This window comes from Diplotaxodon limnothrissa, linkage group LG19, assembly GCF_057381915.1.
Source record: "Diplotaxodon limnothrissa isolate DT_005_m linkage group LG19, D_limnothrissa_male_GT1.1, whole genome shotgun sequence".
Taxonomy (NCBI): Eukaryota; Metazoa; Chordata; class Actinopteri; order Cichliformes; family Cichlidae; genus Diplotaxodon; species Diplotaxodon limnothrissa.
The window spans coordinates 8,398,172-8,415,448 of NC_140614.1; the positions used below are offsets into that span (position 1 = coordinate 8,398,172).

Here is a 17,277-nt window from a genome sequence, read left to right on the forward strand (position 1 = left end):
ACTGCCATAACAATCCAACACATACCCTGGAGAAGCAGAGGATAGTTCAGTAGCAGGATGTTGGTGAATTATGCCACATACATTTTTTTCTTTAGCACAAAAAACTCAGATGACAGAACTGATTTTTTTTCCCCCCTAATGCTTGAGGATAAAGTGTTAGAAAGAAAGCCTGGAGAATAAATACCACTAGGGTGTTTAGTTTTACAAACTTGCTTCTGCTGACTTCTTTTATGCATCAGAATGAAACACAACCAAAAATGTTCCGATAAGCAGACTTGTCACAACCGATTTTTCTTTTTTTTTTTCTTGTGCAGTGACAGTTATCATAAGAAATCACAAAAATATCTTACATTAGTAACCGATAGGTTTTAATCATGCAGGTTTTCTAAGGAAGTACAGGGAGCTATTTATTTTTTGTATTTTTTAGTTATGAAAAGTTATGGGAAATGTGTAAATATCTTCTTAAAAAGACATTTTATGTATGTGTACATTTATCATACAACCAGCTGCATGGCATAAATTTTGAAGCAGTATAGAAGTGCAAGAGTAGCTTAGCATAACACAAATACTGGGTAGCTATCGCTGTGGCTCTGTCCGCATGTAAACAAGAATCTATATGCCTGCCAACACTTGAAAAGCAAATAACGATTATTAGAAAAGCTAAACATAAAAAAGGACAAGGTAGATTTAAGAGGGTGTATGTGCTAGCGACCAATGTATACAGCTGATATTCTTTCTTTCAGACATACAGAATATAATAAGATTTCCTTAACATTCGTTCTGTGTAATTGCTTACTTGCTTTTACGCTTTGCTTAGATCAGCTCATTGTTGTGTTTCTGCACATATTTTGCCAACAGGGAAGTTGCAGAGTGCCTTCGGGTGGATAAATTATGCAGTTTCGACACTCATAACTTGGCTGAAGGGTGATTCTCCGGCGTCTTATTTACCTTTTAAATTTTCATTTATCTGCCTTTATGAATGCCAATACCAGCATGACTATTGAAAATACAGACCCACTAGTTAATCTGTCAGATATACTGTGTTGGTGACTATTTCTTAGTAAGTGAAGCAAGATAGTTAGACACATGCTTTAAATGAAATAATTGAGATTCAAAGCTTTATCTGGTCAACTTGAGCCATGATTTCCAACCATTTACAGTACTGTGCAAAAGTTTTAGGCATGTGTGGAAAAAATGCTGTAAACAAAGAATGCTTCCAGAAATATAAATGATTGTTTATTGGCCCCAAATATATCCTGCAGCAGGACAACGACCCCAAACATACAGCCAAAGTCATTAAGAACTATCTTCAGAAGTACTAGAAGAACAAGAAGTACTAGAAGTGATGGTATGGCCCCCACACATCATCGAGTGTGTCTGGGATTAATGAAGAGACAGAAGGATCTGAGGAAGCCTACATTCGCAGACGATCTGTGGTTGATTCCCCAAGATGTTTGGAACAACCCAGAAACAGAGTTCCTTCAAAACTTGTGTGCAAGTGTACCTAGAAGAAGGCAAAGGGTGGTCACACCGAATATTGATTTTATTCATTCCATTTCTCTTTTGTTCATTTGCTACATTTTGTTGATTGTAAATAAAGGATTAACACTCCCATTTTTGAAAGCATTCTGTGTTTACAGCATTTTTTCTCATCTGCCTAAAACCTTTTGCACAGTACTGTAGCTTCACTGCACTTTAAAGGTATAAAAATGTATCAGTGGTCTTTTGTATGTTTTCAACAGGTAACGGTTGGTTTAGAAACTATTTGAAATCATGAAAAAAAAAAAAAAAAAAAAAAAATCAACACAGCATTAACCATATCAGTCAAAGTGCAGGAGGTGAAATCTTAAGAAGATTGAATGTATGCATGTGTGGCAGACTGAGGCAGGAACCTGTATGGATTAAAAAAAGTTGATTGTTTTGAGGATAAATGAATCCCTGGGTCTTTTAACTCTGAAATTGTTTTGCTTTGTGTGTCCTATCCCAAGAGTGAAAGAGCATTTTGTGTAATTAAAGTTGCATGCTGTATTTGTATGCTAGATGTTGTCACATCAAAGAATCCTTTCCAGAAGAGAAAGCTGTTGTAAGTCTTTACTTCCCTCTTCTATGACAGTCGCCATGTTAAAAGAGGCACTCTGTTCTTGTATAATGATTTTTTTTTTTGTCTGTGTGAAAGTGGTTGTGTATGTGCTTGTGCACATCTGTGAGTATTTGTGCAATTTCTTTCCCAGTGTGTGTCCCTTTGTCCAGGATGCTGTGATTTTTAGTAGTCAAATCAGAAAACTACCCGCGCGACGTGCCGTTGATCTGTGGTTATGGGATGAGTATGTAAACATGTTTGCTTAATGCTCAATAAGAGCCTCACTGAAGTCTGGTAGCATGGCAGGGCCACCTCTCTTCCTTCACAATGTCTCAATAACCTTCAAAGTATCCCTGCTCCATATCTCTCTTTTTTTCTGCGCAATCCGCATGCTGCACACATCCACAGGGCCGCGTGACAAACACTCTGAAATGTTGTACTCTAAATTCCCTCAGTGCATTTGTAGTGGAGCTCTTCACCAGATTAAGTTTAATTCCAAAATGAGATATCCACCATTTTAAAAAATGCTGCACACCACCAATGCAAAATGAGTGCTGGCCTGGAAGCGAAACTCAATGTGGATTATCGCTGAATGTATTAGAAAAGTCAAGACCTTTGCTGATGAAAGGATGTGCACTGCTCATAATCACTGCCTGTTAACATGTTTTAGATGTAATGAAGGAAGCCCTTGCGTTTTACTGATAATGTTTCTTCCTTAGGGGAACTCTTTGCCTTCTGGTTGAACTACATGGTCATCCAATTTATGCTCACTTTTAGTCTGATCATTGTCCTGCACTGAGTGGAAAATTTTGCTATCAAAATCTTATATTACAAGGTCTCATTGCAAGTTGATCTATGTACACAAGAAACAGAGATACACATGTTTGTGCTGATGAGGCAATTAAGTAATGGGAAAATAATGAAACTGATGTGTTATACAGGGGTTGAGTTTTTTGGGGTTGGAATTTTTTTTTTTTTTTTTTTTTTTTTTAATGACATTTTTGTCTGACAACTCTGTGACAGAGCAACAAAAAGTCTGCAACTGCAACTCTTGCCACACATTTCACAGCTCATCTTCTAGCATTTCCCCTCGATCAGTTTTGACAATATACACCATTCCTCATGGTCAAAATAAGCATTTTTAAACCTTCTCAAGTCTGTACAATACCTAAAATAAGTTTTACAAATTTTTGTTATTTGTATTCCTCGGTTCCCACACCCATACCCAAATGGGAATATTTGTTTCATCTGTACCACATTTGCATTCATGGCTCTCCTTGCAGTAGGCAAACAAAAGTGTTTCCCTCATTCACTTTTGTACAGCGTATTTTATTTCTGGCGTCTAGCAGCGTATTTTTTCTTATGCAGCTTTCAGCCTGGTATATGTGCTCAGACTGAATTAAAATGTAAATGTACACAGAGTGTGCTTTATAACAATCCGTACGTATAACCATCAACAAAATATGTCAAGATCAAAATTGCAACTCTAAAATATTTTCTAGTGATGCGTGGAATTTCATTTAATGTAACGCTGCTGTATTTTTCATCCTGTGGGTACCATGAATGTATTAGTACCTGCTGTTTCTTGAAAGCAAGATGCAAAATAATAGGACATTGGTTTGGCACTTAATGATTAATAAAGTACCAAATGCAAGGGATAGACTTTCAGGAGACAGCTGACCTAGATGGACAGGGCTTTTTTTTTTTTTTTTTTTTTTTTATCGAGAGAATGAATAGATGGGCTCATTAAGAGCTAAATGTGGTTTGTTTTTTTGTTTTTTTTTTAACTGTGAATACTGCAGAGCTATAGTTTAATTAAAAAATAAATATTTGATGACTGGGTGGATCATCTTTACAATAAATAGACCGCACTCGTTAGGATAAAGTTCATGTCAAGGACAAACATATTTTAGGCCTTCCTGGGTTATTTACGTGTGCGCATGCAGTGTGTTATAAGAAGTCATTGTTACATCTTCTAGCGGCCATTACAGAACAAATACTTTTGCTTGTAAGCAAATAATCCGTGGATTACTTTGTGTTTTACCTTTAAATGCATAGATCTTTTCCATGTATAATAACCCTGAATGACAAAGAGGTCTGAAAATGATGCGTATTTGTATTCATAACATTTCTCATACCAGCAATTGCTGTGTAAAAATAATAACGAGTAATTGCTCCCTGCCGGGCCTGTTACCGTTGCCTAGATTCAGCTCAGTAATTACAGTCTTTCTCTGTTTTGCTCTCACAGAGGCGCCTCCCTCTGGGATGTCCAAGAATGGATACTTCTTTCAAGAAATGGGTGAGTGTGAACCACCAGCACAAGGACAAAATTTTCAACATTTGTTCCTCTTCCACTGTGTATTAAAAATGGAAAGAAAAGCATGGAACCTAAAAGCCTAATCCTCAAAGTGAATATAGCCGCTGTCATCGACGTCTTTGAACATCTTCCTACCAGTAATGTGTATTGTGTAAGGTATATTTAGAGTGAAAGATGTGATTTAAAGATTGGAGCTGCAGCACACGTAAAATTAAAAACAAAAAAACAACCCAAACCTCTCCCAGCTTACACACTCTCCTCCATTTGGATATAAACAACAAACTTTGTGTTATGATAACGGCAGTTTCATTACCTTCAAGCCAAGGAGAAGCTCCCAATTAGTATGTGCAGCACAGGCAGTCAAGACAGAATACACTTGCATTGGATCTCCCCGTCTCCCCCAGCCAATTATTCCCCTCCTGCAACACACCGTCTCATTCGGCACATTCACAGAAGACCCCCTGCCGCAGCTCAACATAAATGTCTTTATTATGCGACCTTTTATCAGATATTAATGTAATTACAATACTGTTGGCAAGTAGGCATTACAAACCACTGTTATCTTTAGTGGTTCATTAGCAAAGGTTGTTTTGGAACGTCAGTGCTCTTGTTGTGAACTTTGCAATTAAAGGGTGAATCACGGTCGCACAGTAAACAATATTTGAAGTGTGTCTTGTGCTGCAGAAGCAGCTCTGCTGTGCATATGCTATCTGTGTCATTTAGTTCTTTGCTGTGGTGTTAGAAGTGAACAGGTTACTGAGACACAGTGGTGTTATTCACCAAACATGGCAGTTATGTATCTTTTTTTTCTCCAAACACGAAGCAAGAAAGTTCCAAACTTTCTTTTAATGATCCGAACATGCTACCGTGTGATTGTTGTTTCTTTATGTCCCACGGCGTCTCAAAGGCAGCAGCAAAACCCTGCACACCGTTTGAAGGATGCACATCAATCGTTTAACGTTTTCAACATTCCTCGTCCCTTAGCTCTTGTTCTTTCTAGATGTTGTATTCACCGATCAAAGTTCTGCAGGGCAGCATAGCTTTACATTTAGGAAGCAGTGATTCGTTTATTTCAATCATAGTTTATTTATTTTTAATACAAGAAGCTCTAATTGTGACGTTTTGCATACTTGGAGTTCTAGTTATATGTTATATAAAGATAAATTACATGATTGCTACATGGAGAGATTGGAATATTTTTCATGCATTAGTTTATAAATAAGTTTTAATACATTTCCCTAAAATTAATGCCATTCCTTTTTTTTTAACCCTCTAATTTAGTGCTTGCAGTTTAGCAGTTGCTTCTCTCCTCCAAGGTGATTTGAAAGTCAGAGCCCAGCTGGTAAGTCTGAGGCACAGAGGGATGCAGGGAAGGCAACTACACAGTGAAGTTCAAATAATGTCAAATGCTGAGGGTTGATCCTGATGCAAGACAAACTGAATGAACTGAAATTTGGGGCTCCTCACGTATAAGGTCAGCAGATAAAGAGCAAGTGAGATATTGTTCTTGTCGCATCAAGCCGATCGCTGGATGATATTTGGGAGCCCACCAGTTACTGGAGCTTTGGATTTAAGGGGGCCGCTGTCTCGGGAAGAGGGAAAGGAATGAGTCATCCAAACAAGCTCCAGGCTCAGTCCTGTGATGCTTTCCAACATGCAAAGTCCTGACCGTTACACACCAAAACCCTGCGAAAAACAGCGTTTACCTGCTGATTCATAAAAGACTCGTCATGTCTCACTTGTCTAACAGCTTAATTTTCTTAATATTCTTTGACAATTTGTGGCATTTTTAGGTTTTTAGGCATAAAGGACCGCTGCTTGCAGCTATTTGTGCGTTACACTAATTGAAAGCACCTTTTAGTAGTTGTTGCTGCTTCCATTGACATTAAAACACTACTCTTATGTATTCATATGAACAGGAGAGGAATCGTGAGCTGAAAAAACAAATTTCAGCTTTTGCACCTTAAAGGGCACATCCTGTACACTGGTTTTGTTTGACTAAGTCTGGATATTTTGGACATTGTCCATCCGAAAATGGTTAGATTCATCTCTTAATGTACACCGACACAAATTTTAGGTCCATAGTTTGCCTATTTTAAAAGATGTAGAGGAAGGAGAAGTATTTGGTATTTAGACTGATAGTATGTATACATGTCAGTGTTTTAAGGTGTATATTACACCTTAAAACACTGACATGTATACGACTAGTTATGTCTAATAATATCTAGACATAACTTTTTTTTTTCCTGTTTTTCACTTGAACACACTGTCATTCTCAACCATATCATCTGACAATGAAAGAGACTGTCTGGAAGAAAGAAGCTCTCTAGTCATACTTCAGGTGACACTTGAGCAATATTTTCTTATAATTTTCAGGGTTTTTGTTTTAAGCAGCAGATGTTTATTACAGTCTGGATGGTTCACTGACTGTCAGATGAGTTGTCACAGAGAAGCATAATTGCTGTAATAATTTCCTGTCACTGTCTAAAGCTTTACCTTTTTTGAGTGATTTTTGGACTAGATTTATTTTGTGAAAAACTTCACTCAGAAATTTTATTTATTCCTTTCACATTCTTTTATTTATTCCTCATTTTGAAGGTGTGCCATAAACATCTACAAAGCACTAAAATAAATTTGACTGTTGGATTTTGTGACTTTGGCTGAGGATAACAACAATAATTAAAGTCAGTTTGCTACCCTGCCTGGTAGCCGGTGAAGTCCAGGAGGTGACCCTGTGCTGTTGTGTCCCCAGAGCAGCGGGAGGTGGAGCAGGAGGAGGGCAGCGAGGGCCGAGAGGAGGGACAAGATTCGCCGATCGCCTGCGGAGATGACATCCACCTCTATGACAACCAGATCAGCCCTGGGCCAGGTCAGTACACAGAGAGAGAGAGAGGGAAAGAAAGTGAGAGGGCAGCAGGGGTTAGAGTATGCAGTCTGGACAAGGAGGAAGAAAAATAAACTTGATGAAGCCACTGATAAGGATTTTTAAGTGAGTTGGAAATTAAAGGCGATAGACTCCATAAATAAAAATAATTCTTTGGTTTTATAGAAAAGCTGAAAGCTTGATCTGTTGTTTAATCTGTAAAACAAACTGTTAGAAAGAAAATGCTGAAGATTAACTTAAACCTCATCAAATATTAATTTAACACTTTTGTTAGGTTTAAACAATACTGTACATGTAAGATTCGAATATACTGAACCCACAGGCAAATCCCAGGATAATCTGCAGTCCCCTGCAATAGTTTCTGCTCGTGTTCAGCTGAGCTTTCTCTTTTAGTTTTGCAGCCATTAGTTTACTTTTGGTTTCTTTGTCACTCACATCAACATCATTACCAGCTGCAACAAGCATCATGTTTTAGAAAAAAAGCTGTGTGCCCTTTTACCAGCACCAGATAGCAAAAAACAGAGTCGGAGACCACCTTCTAAAAACATAGTGGCACAACTAACAGCAGCTAAAGTGAGTCTTATAGCAATCATGACACGTGCTAAACTGGCCGGACACATGAATCTATGTGAATGCCAATATGTTGTTGAAGTTGTTAGTAAGTTGATATGGATACAGGTGGACATACAGGTAGAAAATGAGAGACAATTAAGCTTCATAAGGGTTAACATCTTGTCTCACTGACTAATGTTGTTTATACAGTCACCAGCATCAAACTCATTCTGAATCTGGTGCTGTCAAACTTTGCCTAGGGCTTGAAAATGCTACATGCATAAGGAATTACATCCATAAACTGTCAGATACAGAGTACATACATATATATAATACATGTTATCTATTAGCATTTTATGACAAGGAACATTTTTTTCATCTTTTAAGCTAAACATTTACATGAAAGTTGAAGTTTACATGAAATAAATAAACTTGGATAGGTGGGTTTTTTTTAAAGGAGACCACTGTCTTCCAGTCAGCATAATCATAATCAATACAGCATCATATAGGAAGGAAGAAAAAGAAAACCTGTTGAATAAAGCCGCGTGAGAAACATTTCAATAATTTCTGTGGAGTTCTGGTGGGCGCTGCCCTTCCACAGACCGGTGGCATGATGGTGTTGACTTGATGGACGGCTACTCAGCTGCAGGTGCAGATGATTTTGACCCCATCACCACAATCCCGGTGGGTCAACCCAGGTTATTGTTGCCATGGTAACAGTCCCAGGTGCACCATAGGGAGAGGAGGAAAGACAGAGATGCCCATTTGCTTTGAATGTGACAGGTGACCATGCCACTTAGGCTGGGTCTCCATACATAGTAACACTTAAGGCATCTGACAAGAGAGCTGTAGTGGTGCAAGCTGGGGACAAGTTAGAAAAACAAAACGGCTGTGATAATGCTCTTCTTCACGTTGAACAGCTTGTACTTATGTCGGGCCTAAAATAAAAGCATAAAATACCTCATTTTTACTCACCTCAATTATCGGTTTTGTATCTGTCTATACGCCAGTGTGACAGTCAGTTCCAGACTAATGAACTATCAGGATGAACAAAACAGGAAGCATTTATGGAATTGATTGAAAAAAATTAACTTTATATCCAGTGTCTTCAGTAAATTATAAAACTGCTGACAGCCTTCCCAAACATCCAAGAATTATTGCAAGGGGGTAGATGCTACAGTTAAGTATAGGTAAGTCTATGGAAGGGTAGGATGAATTGATATAATCTCAAGTTATGTAATTGTCTTCCTGTTCATCCTTAATCTCAGTGAGTATGTTCACATCCTGAGCTCCAGTGATTTGTGTAATATTCCTCTCTCTCTATACAGCTGTAATATGTTGAAATCTCGCTGCTGTCAAAATTCTCACCTGCAGGTGCAGAATGTTTGTCATGCACAGCAGTTCCTGCTCACAGATTTTCAGTGCATTACTCATTGACAGCACAGCTGAATGCTGATTAGAGTGTTTTGTTTTCGTTCCTGGCTGCCCCCAGCCTCACAAGTGTAGCTGTCACATACATTTGATCCCAGTATCATTAGTTGTTTGCATCTTATTTTTGCTTTTAATTTGTGTCACAAATTATCACAGACCACTGTGGAATATGTCCACCATGTCAAATTAATCTAAGACTGACTAAGACTTTTAATCACATCCTGTCTGCCTGAATAAGCAGTGGTTTGGAAAAGCAAATAACTCAGTGATTACGTCATACCAAGAGACAGCAGCTCCTATCTTAATCTAATTTTAAAAACATCTGTCTGTTTAATTAATTCATGAGAAAATGTTTGTTTCAAATGTATCTTTCCAGCCCGTTTTCTAGGACAGCATTCAATTGTGTGTAACTCCACCATATTCACCATTATATGTTTTTATATATATTTAACTAGACCGTTTCTACCTTCCTACCAATCAGTCTTTAGACCAGATGAGATGAGCAGCAGAAAGCAGTATAATGAGCATGAAAGTCAGAAAGAAAGTTGGATGTGGCAGCACAATGAATTAAGCAGAGGATCTTGATCTTGGAGAGTGGGGTTTAAATTCCATGTGAGGCCAAAGGTCAACAATGAAAAAGTCCTCTTATTTTTAGGTGTATTAAGCACGGGCACAGGCATGTGCTGTGCTTAATCTCAAAAGAGCAAGAGCTGCAGGAGGAGGGGTTTCTATTTTCATTTTTATTTCCCCTTTCTTGATTCATGCCTGGTTTCAGAATATTACTGACAAACGTGGCCTTTATCAGTAAAATCCTTTATCAGTTCTGAGGTTTTACATACCAAGACATAAGACAAATAACCCGTTTCTTAAAATTACATAAATAAAACGTCAAATGAATAACAAAACGTGACATATTACACTGTGTCATTATTTATTTAGCAAAAATTAAGCCAAAATACAGAAAATGTGTAGTGAGCCAGGTGCTGATATTTGATGGCACTCGAATTAATCAGCAGCAGCAGTGACCGCCTCTATAAAAACGCTTTGGCAGTTTGCACTTCTGGAGTATTCAAATGTGCATTTATACAAAACCAAGAAAGAAAGATATCACCAACTAAAACAAATGTTCTCAAATGAAAAACATTCAAGACAGCTGCTGATCTTCCCAGAACTGGATGTCCAAGCAAACCCACTCCAAGGTCAGACAACGCTCAGTGAAACTGCAAACACTGAAGTTATCTACAAGCATCTGGTGGATGGGGTTTGGGTTTGTTTTGCAGCCACAGGGCCTGAGCACCTTGAGTCCACCAAGAAGAACTCTGTATACCAAAGCATTGCAGAGCTAAAGGTTGACCAAATTGGGTCAATCAGCGGGACAGTGACCCAAGCACAGCACCAAATCTACAACAGAACGGGTGTGCAGAGATCTGTGTATAAATAATAATGTCTGCAAACTTCAAAAAACTGAAGCAGGAAGGGTGGGTTAAACTTGCTTCATGACTTTGCAGAGACCGATAGTCACACAGAAAACCATTACTTCAAGTTATTGCTGTTAAAGGTGGTTCTACAAGTTGTTTCATTTTCTTCAATTCATAGTTTTTGCAAAACGAAACAAAAAAACCCAAACAACAGCTGACATTGTGTGCTGTTGTTTCTAATACTGATTCCTGGTAATGAATGTCCTGATATGGTAAAAAGAGAATGCACTTTCTGTCGGTTCTGAGGTACTATTATTCCTCCTCGTACTACAAACTGAATGATCCGCTCCATTATCTCTAATGTAAGAGAAGGGGCCAAATTCCACAGACTCCCTTTTCATTGAAAAAGTAGAGTAAGGTTTAAACAAAGTTTAGCTAAAACAAATAAATGGATTTAGAAGTTTGAGTGTCTGAGTTTTTGAAAATAGGTGGGTGTTTTCAAAAGTTACCGTCTTTTTTTTCTTGTACAAAAAGTGATTCTTTACTGAGCAGTGCCTCAGGGAGAGTAAACCAAAGAGGGACTCGTCAATCTGTCAGTAGATTCAAGTTGGTTTAAGAATTCGGGTGATCCTGTGGCTTTGTGTCAAGCCCACATTATAAATATGTCCAGTACCTTGGTTTCATCATCTGTAAGTTGTGACTTATTGCTAATTAGGAAATGCTGGCACGCTAAACTGGAACAATAAACAAGAAAAACAAACCTATTATAGATCTGCTGTGCCATTATTCTGACTTTAGCATATAGCTACAGCCCCCCAGTGAGAATAGTGTTAGTCGTGTTAGTTATCTGCCCAGTCTGTCAGTATACACTGTCACTGAAAGTATCTGAAGAAGGCTCACTGTCTCAACGTGGCTGCAGCAACATCAAAAAAGGTGACTGATGGTGGTTATTGAAGGGAATATTAAAGATATGAAAATGAAGAGGTTACCAGTACTGTTGTATCACAGTAATACAGACTTGTTTGTTTGTCTCCTTCTGTTATTATATCACTTTGACATGATCTCATCCATTCTTCTCTCTTTGTCATAAAGCTGTCAAATTCCCTCCATAAATACAATTGATATCTTGATTATACATTTTTCAGCCAGCGCTGGGCTCAGTTCCATTTCACTTCAATCAATTTGGCTGAATGCTGATGTGGAAAAGTCACGAGGAAGGACAGCCGTCTTTGACGCTGGAAAAGACATTTTGGTTTTTACCAAGGTCCTGACTTGACCTTGATAACCTGGAGCGAAGTTAGTTTCATGAATGTATGATGAGTGTGGAGAGGGGATTGACAAAAATACTTTTTTTTCCCCCCCTCTTTTCTTTTTACTATAAAGATTTGACTATTTATGGATGAGATATCTGCAAAAAGAGTCCAGAGGTAATGCTATGTTTTCTAACTTGGGTATAGACTGTCTTAAGGTAGTCAGTCTAATCTTTTTATAGTTAATACTTTTATACAGAAGTAATAGTGCAACTTCTTTTAAGACCTGGGTAGGAATTGGACATTTTCATGAAAAAAAACCCTAAGAAAAAAACCTTTGGGGTGTGTGATAAACAGAAAGAGTAAGACCTGCCTGAGACGCTGACTCATGTGGTATTAACAGTAATGACATACATGCAAGAACATTAGTTTTCTTAGGTTAATGTTTAAGGCGTCGTTTTAGGTTTATATTATTTTTCAGTTTTTTTTCAGGTATTAAATATAAATACCCGCAACAAAGCCTCTTAAATAGGTACTGGTCATATTTGTTTGAAGGATTATAATTGCTTTTGAAAGGGACTGTTGAATGCCTTTTGAAACCAACAGCTAAAAATACTGTTGTACCTTTACACTATAATCAAACCTTATTGTCCCACTTGTTTTCCACCTCTTTATTGACTGTCACTGCTTCCATGAGGTTTCTTAAAGGAAACTCTGCGATAAATACATTTTTAGACACTCAACTAAGAGTAACATCTGATACTAATTTCCAGTTTGATGCCAAGTGTTCTTGTTCAAAACTCAAGAAGTTAAATAATGAATATTTTTCATTTTAATCTGTAAGATTGTTGACCTGTGGGTAAAATCTGCCAGATGCAGATGTAATCCATGAATCCTTTTTAGGTTTATAGTTTCATCTGGTGCAAAAACACTGGATGTTTAAGGCAGAGTATGGGAGATCCCCAACCTTAGCCTAAGTACAAGGTTGTTAATCTGGTATCCTCAGTCATAGTGGCACATTGCTCAAATAAAGGACACATTTTAACACTTCTTTTACCTAATCCAAAGAAAATGAAATTCTTCTGGATTACTTTAAGCTATATTGAGACATACAGAGTCCATTAGAAGGAGGTGATCATCGGGGACGAGGTAATCTTAATATGAATATTCGAATATCTCCTTACAGCTACAGCCTGACAGCAATTAGAGCCGGAGCTTCCTCTCCCCTAAGGGAACAGATCAGCCTGGCCGTGTGCTTTTTGATTGTGCGGCTTTGATGAACCAAATCCACTGCACATGACACGTGCCCCCTGCTATAGTCTCATCAGAGACAGAAAGGCAGGGGTTGGGGCTCTTTTTTTTCCTACACTGCCTGCAGGGTTTTTGTGGCAAGGTGTTTGGTGTTTCGATCAAAGCCCCTCACCCTTTTCTGCAGACTCACACTCAAACGCGTTCACTCGTCGCAGGATTATTTATAATATCCTGGCACTTTCCTAAGGCTTATTGGCTTGTCAAAGTGTATGTGCGCGCGTGTGTGTCGGGGGGGTGTTCTTGCTTCTTTGTTGCTGGAGGGAGGAGTTAAAGCACTGATTGATTTCCAGACCGAGTCGACAGTATGCATCACATGGAGCAGAGGAGGAAAGCCCATGGTAACCTAATAATGTTGTCGCCACAGTAAACGGCGATAACCGTGTTATGTATCTGTGGTGGCGGACTGTTTTATGAGAGTCAGCAGGGTACTGACAGTCTGCTAGTTAAGGGACGGGAGTGTGTTGAAAACCACATTCCCTCCGTTTGTCCCTATATTGTTTTCTAACATAAAAGGTTTTTCCCCTCTTCCCAACACTGGGAAAATCCAAACCTTTGTACTTTATCTGAGCTCTTGCCTTAGCTCCACATGCGCATATTAAAGCCTTATCAGAAGAGAATTTTCAATCCTTATTCAATGAGAGCATTTAAAGACATGCCTCTTGACATTTTCATCACTTTTAGAAAAAAGGGGTCTCAGGCTGTTTTTCTTCGAGTGGCTGTTACTTGTGATTTCAGAATTAATGCCTGTCCTGAAAATACAGAACATTATAATGACCATATTGGTGTTAAAACTTTAACATAGTCTATTCAAACGAAGGAAATGTTGATATTTAGTGGCCCAGGAGTTTAAGACACTGAACACGAAATGGTTCAAAACAAAGTCTGCTTTCATGTTCTGTAATTCTTCATCACTCAGTGTCTCATCTTCTGTTTTACCTTTGCTGTCAGTTCTGTAATTTAGTTGTTTTTTTTTTAACCTCCTAGGACCTGGCGTCCACATATGTGGACATCACATTTTGGGTTATTTAGACTAAAATACTCAACTTTGCTCTACATGGGCCTGATATCCTCTTACAAAGACATTATACTGCTACTGTTCTATCAAAATTTTAAACAAATATCCTCATATGTGGCTCTTATTTTTCTTAAAAACAAAAATAAGGTTAAAAAAAATCTGGTAATTCTTTGTTTTTACATTCATCGGGCCCCAATCAGCCCAAATATCAAAGAGAAATTAAAAATGCATGCCATGTAAGAGTTCAGGTCTTAGGAGGTTAAGTATATAAAGTAAAATAATTTGCTAGAACTACATAATGTTGGCTCTAATCTTTTAAAGCAGTTTGCGTTTTCATTTTTCATTTGTGATGATCAATTGCAGAGTGCACTTATGGGTTCAAGCCCTTTGAGCAGATATATATGTGTTCACCCTTATTGTGGATAAATCTGTTTAATATAAACACATGTCAAGTCTTTATTGATGTACACTTTGAGTGTCTAATTATATCGCTTTTTATTTCTTTCTCAGAAACTGACGATTCTGGTTGTGTGTTACTCAATACATCAAGAAGGGTAAGGATGGATGTTTATCAACTAGAAGTCTGATATTACTGTTTATTTATTATATCTATTTGACCTTTTTAACCATCTGTCAGGGCTGCAGAGTATAGCGTCAGAGGCAGATTAAACCCGGAGCAAGTCACCAGCCGATCACACGTCTAACGTAGAGAGTCAATCTGTCATGCTTACATCCACACCTATGTTAAATTCACCAGTTGATTTAATCTACATGTCTTTGGACTGAGAGAGGAAGCTGAAGCATCCAGAGAAAATACTTGCAGAGACGAGGAGAGCATGCAAGCCCTGCACAGAAAGGCCCCAAAATGACCAGAAGATTCAAACTGAGAACGTTCTTGTTCTGAAGCAACAGAACTTCCAGTTCTTTTTCCAGTTAAGGGCTCAGTAATTTAGCAGTACGGGTCAGCAACATATAATGCACCCAGTGCTTTTATCAAGAAAGAAAAACAAATATGATCTAAAATTTTAAGCCTAGTGTATGTAGACCTCTATGAATATACACAGGACCAAAATCTCAGTTGTCAAACTGAATGAGGAACAACTGAAGAAGGCATTTGAAATACCTGCTTACCCACTGCTGGCTGTGCATAAAGGTACAGAGATGATTTTATATTAAAGTAAGTTTGGGCAGTAAATTAAAGAATAAACATCTTTTCCTGATTGGTTTAATATTGAGTCTCATTCTATATGGAACCAAAACGTGCTGCGCTTATTTTCCTATGTGTTTTAACAGCCCACAGTTCCACTGAGCACACTCGAAGTACACCAAGATTTGTAAAAACAATCCAATCTGTGTAAGATGTGCTTGATAAATGAATAGCTCTGCTATATTGAATATTTTCTGTAAAACTGCTAGTGTTAATCTTTTCATGCATCTTTACTGCTGGCTCACTCATTTTGTTACGGGTTAGTTTTGGGGTTTTGCTTAGAGTCGCAGTGTTATACCTGTACAATAGCTACATGTTGTGATGGGCTAAAGTAAATTATGCAATTATGAATTATTGCAATCATTTCAAACATAAAATAACTGAATAATGCACATATGGATCTTGCAGGAAGGAAATTGCAATTATTTGCCGAGGCAGTTCGGGATATTAAGAATTGCTCTCCAGCTATAGAGGGTCTAAATGAAACATCTGTAATGGTTTTATTGTGCTTGATGATCCTGTAGATGTGATGGCTAGCCTGAGGACCTTTGTTTTTACCATTCATCTATTTGTGCGTCATTCTTTTCGAATTCCAGAAAACTTTATTTTTGCACTGGATTAAAGCCAGACGTTTTCATTCATGTGGCATCATGAGCCCTCTTTGTAAAGGACTCAAACCCAAAAACCTTAATTTTATGTTTTGATTAAAAGAATTACCTGATTAATTTTGTTTGTCCCCAGTTAAAAGTTGGCAGCAGTCTTGTTAGTCCATATTTTCATAGCAGGGATCTGTCGTTACATCGACCAGGTCAATACTCGGAGCACGTTTTTGACGTCCTCAAGCCACCCTTGAGCAGTTTTGTGGTGGGACGTTGTGCTTTGTCATGCTGTCATGCTGGGGAGGACCATAGCTGCTGTACAGTGCTGCTGCCATGGGTTGGTGGGTTTGTTCTGAACAATCTGAACAATGGTGGTACATCTTAATATTATTCACATGAATGCTTAGACACAAATTTCAAAGCGGAGAATGATAATCTTCACCAGTTCCCTTCACCAATCAGTTTTGATAAGTTGATGGATTTCTGTTAAAATTATGGGCTGATGAGAACCACACAGTGAATGTAGTAGTAGCAGGATGCAGTTGTGGCACATAGAGTATGTGTACTCATCATGGGCATCAGTGTCATGGTAATTTGTGACTTTTAATGATTTCTTTGAACTGTTCTATTTCCAGGCTGCTGTCAAACAAATCATTTTTATGTTTGCAAAGAGAAACTACCAGTTGTAGTGAATCATGGTCCCTAACAAGAATTTAATAGTTCTTGGCCTTGTGAAGGTGAGACCTGGAGTAAAACCTTCAGCACTTCTTATTAAAAGATTTAAGTGAGTGTATGTATATATTTGAGTCTGCATGTTTTGACCACATGCAAATTGGATGAAATTTGCATTTTAAAGCTTTTAAAGATGTACGCTGTACAAGCATTCCACCCTGGAAGTAGAACAGTTGAAAGAAATTATTAAACCCCCCCAAATTACTGTGTCATTCGTGCCCATGATAAGTGCATGTAAAGTTTGGACCACAAATGTAGCCTCTTATCGTCGGCATTGTTTTGTGCAGGAGTCCCACAGTTGAGGCACATATGTTACATGTATAAGAAAAATTGTATTTTTACAAAATTTAGGGGAATAAGATTACTATTACTACAGGTTTGTAAATCATTAGTGATGCAGTAAACAAATGTCTCTGTGCCAATTAGGTAAAAGGGTTTAAAGCAACCCCGAGAGGGCATTAGTTTGAACTGGTGACCAAAC

At 38.1% G+C, this 17,277-nt stretch overlaps 1 protein-coding gene across 1 annotated transcript in view; it reads left to right on the plus strand.

Annotated features, from left to right (window-relative positions):
• Window positions 1-17,277, plus strand: part of slc4a11 (solute carrier family 4 member 11) — a 69,325-nt gene that overhangs the window by 18,268 nt on the left and 33,780 nt on the right. The window contains exons 2-4 of the mRNA XM_085342511.1: window positions 4,329-4,379; window positions 7,150-7,266; window positions 14,769-14,812. Coding sequence (XP_085198637.1) covers window positions 4,329-4,379; window positions 7,150-7,266; window positions 14,769-14,812 — 212 coding nt within the window. The remainder of the gene's footprint in view (window positions 1-4,328; window positions 4,380-7,149; window positions 7,267-14,768; window positions 14,813-17,277) is intronic.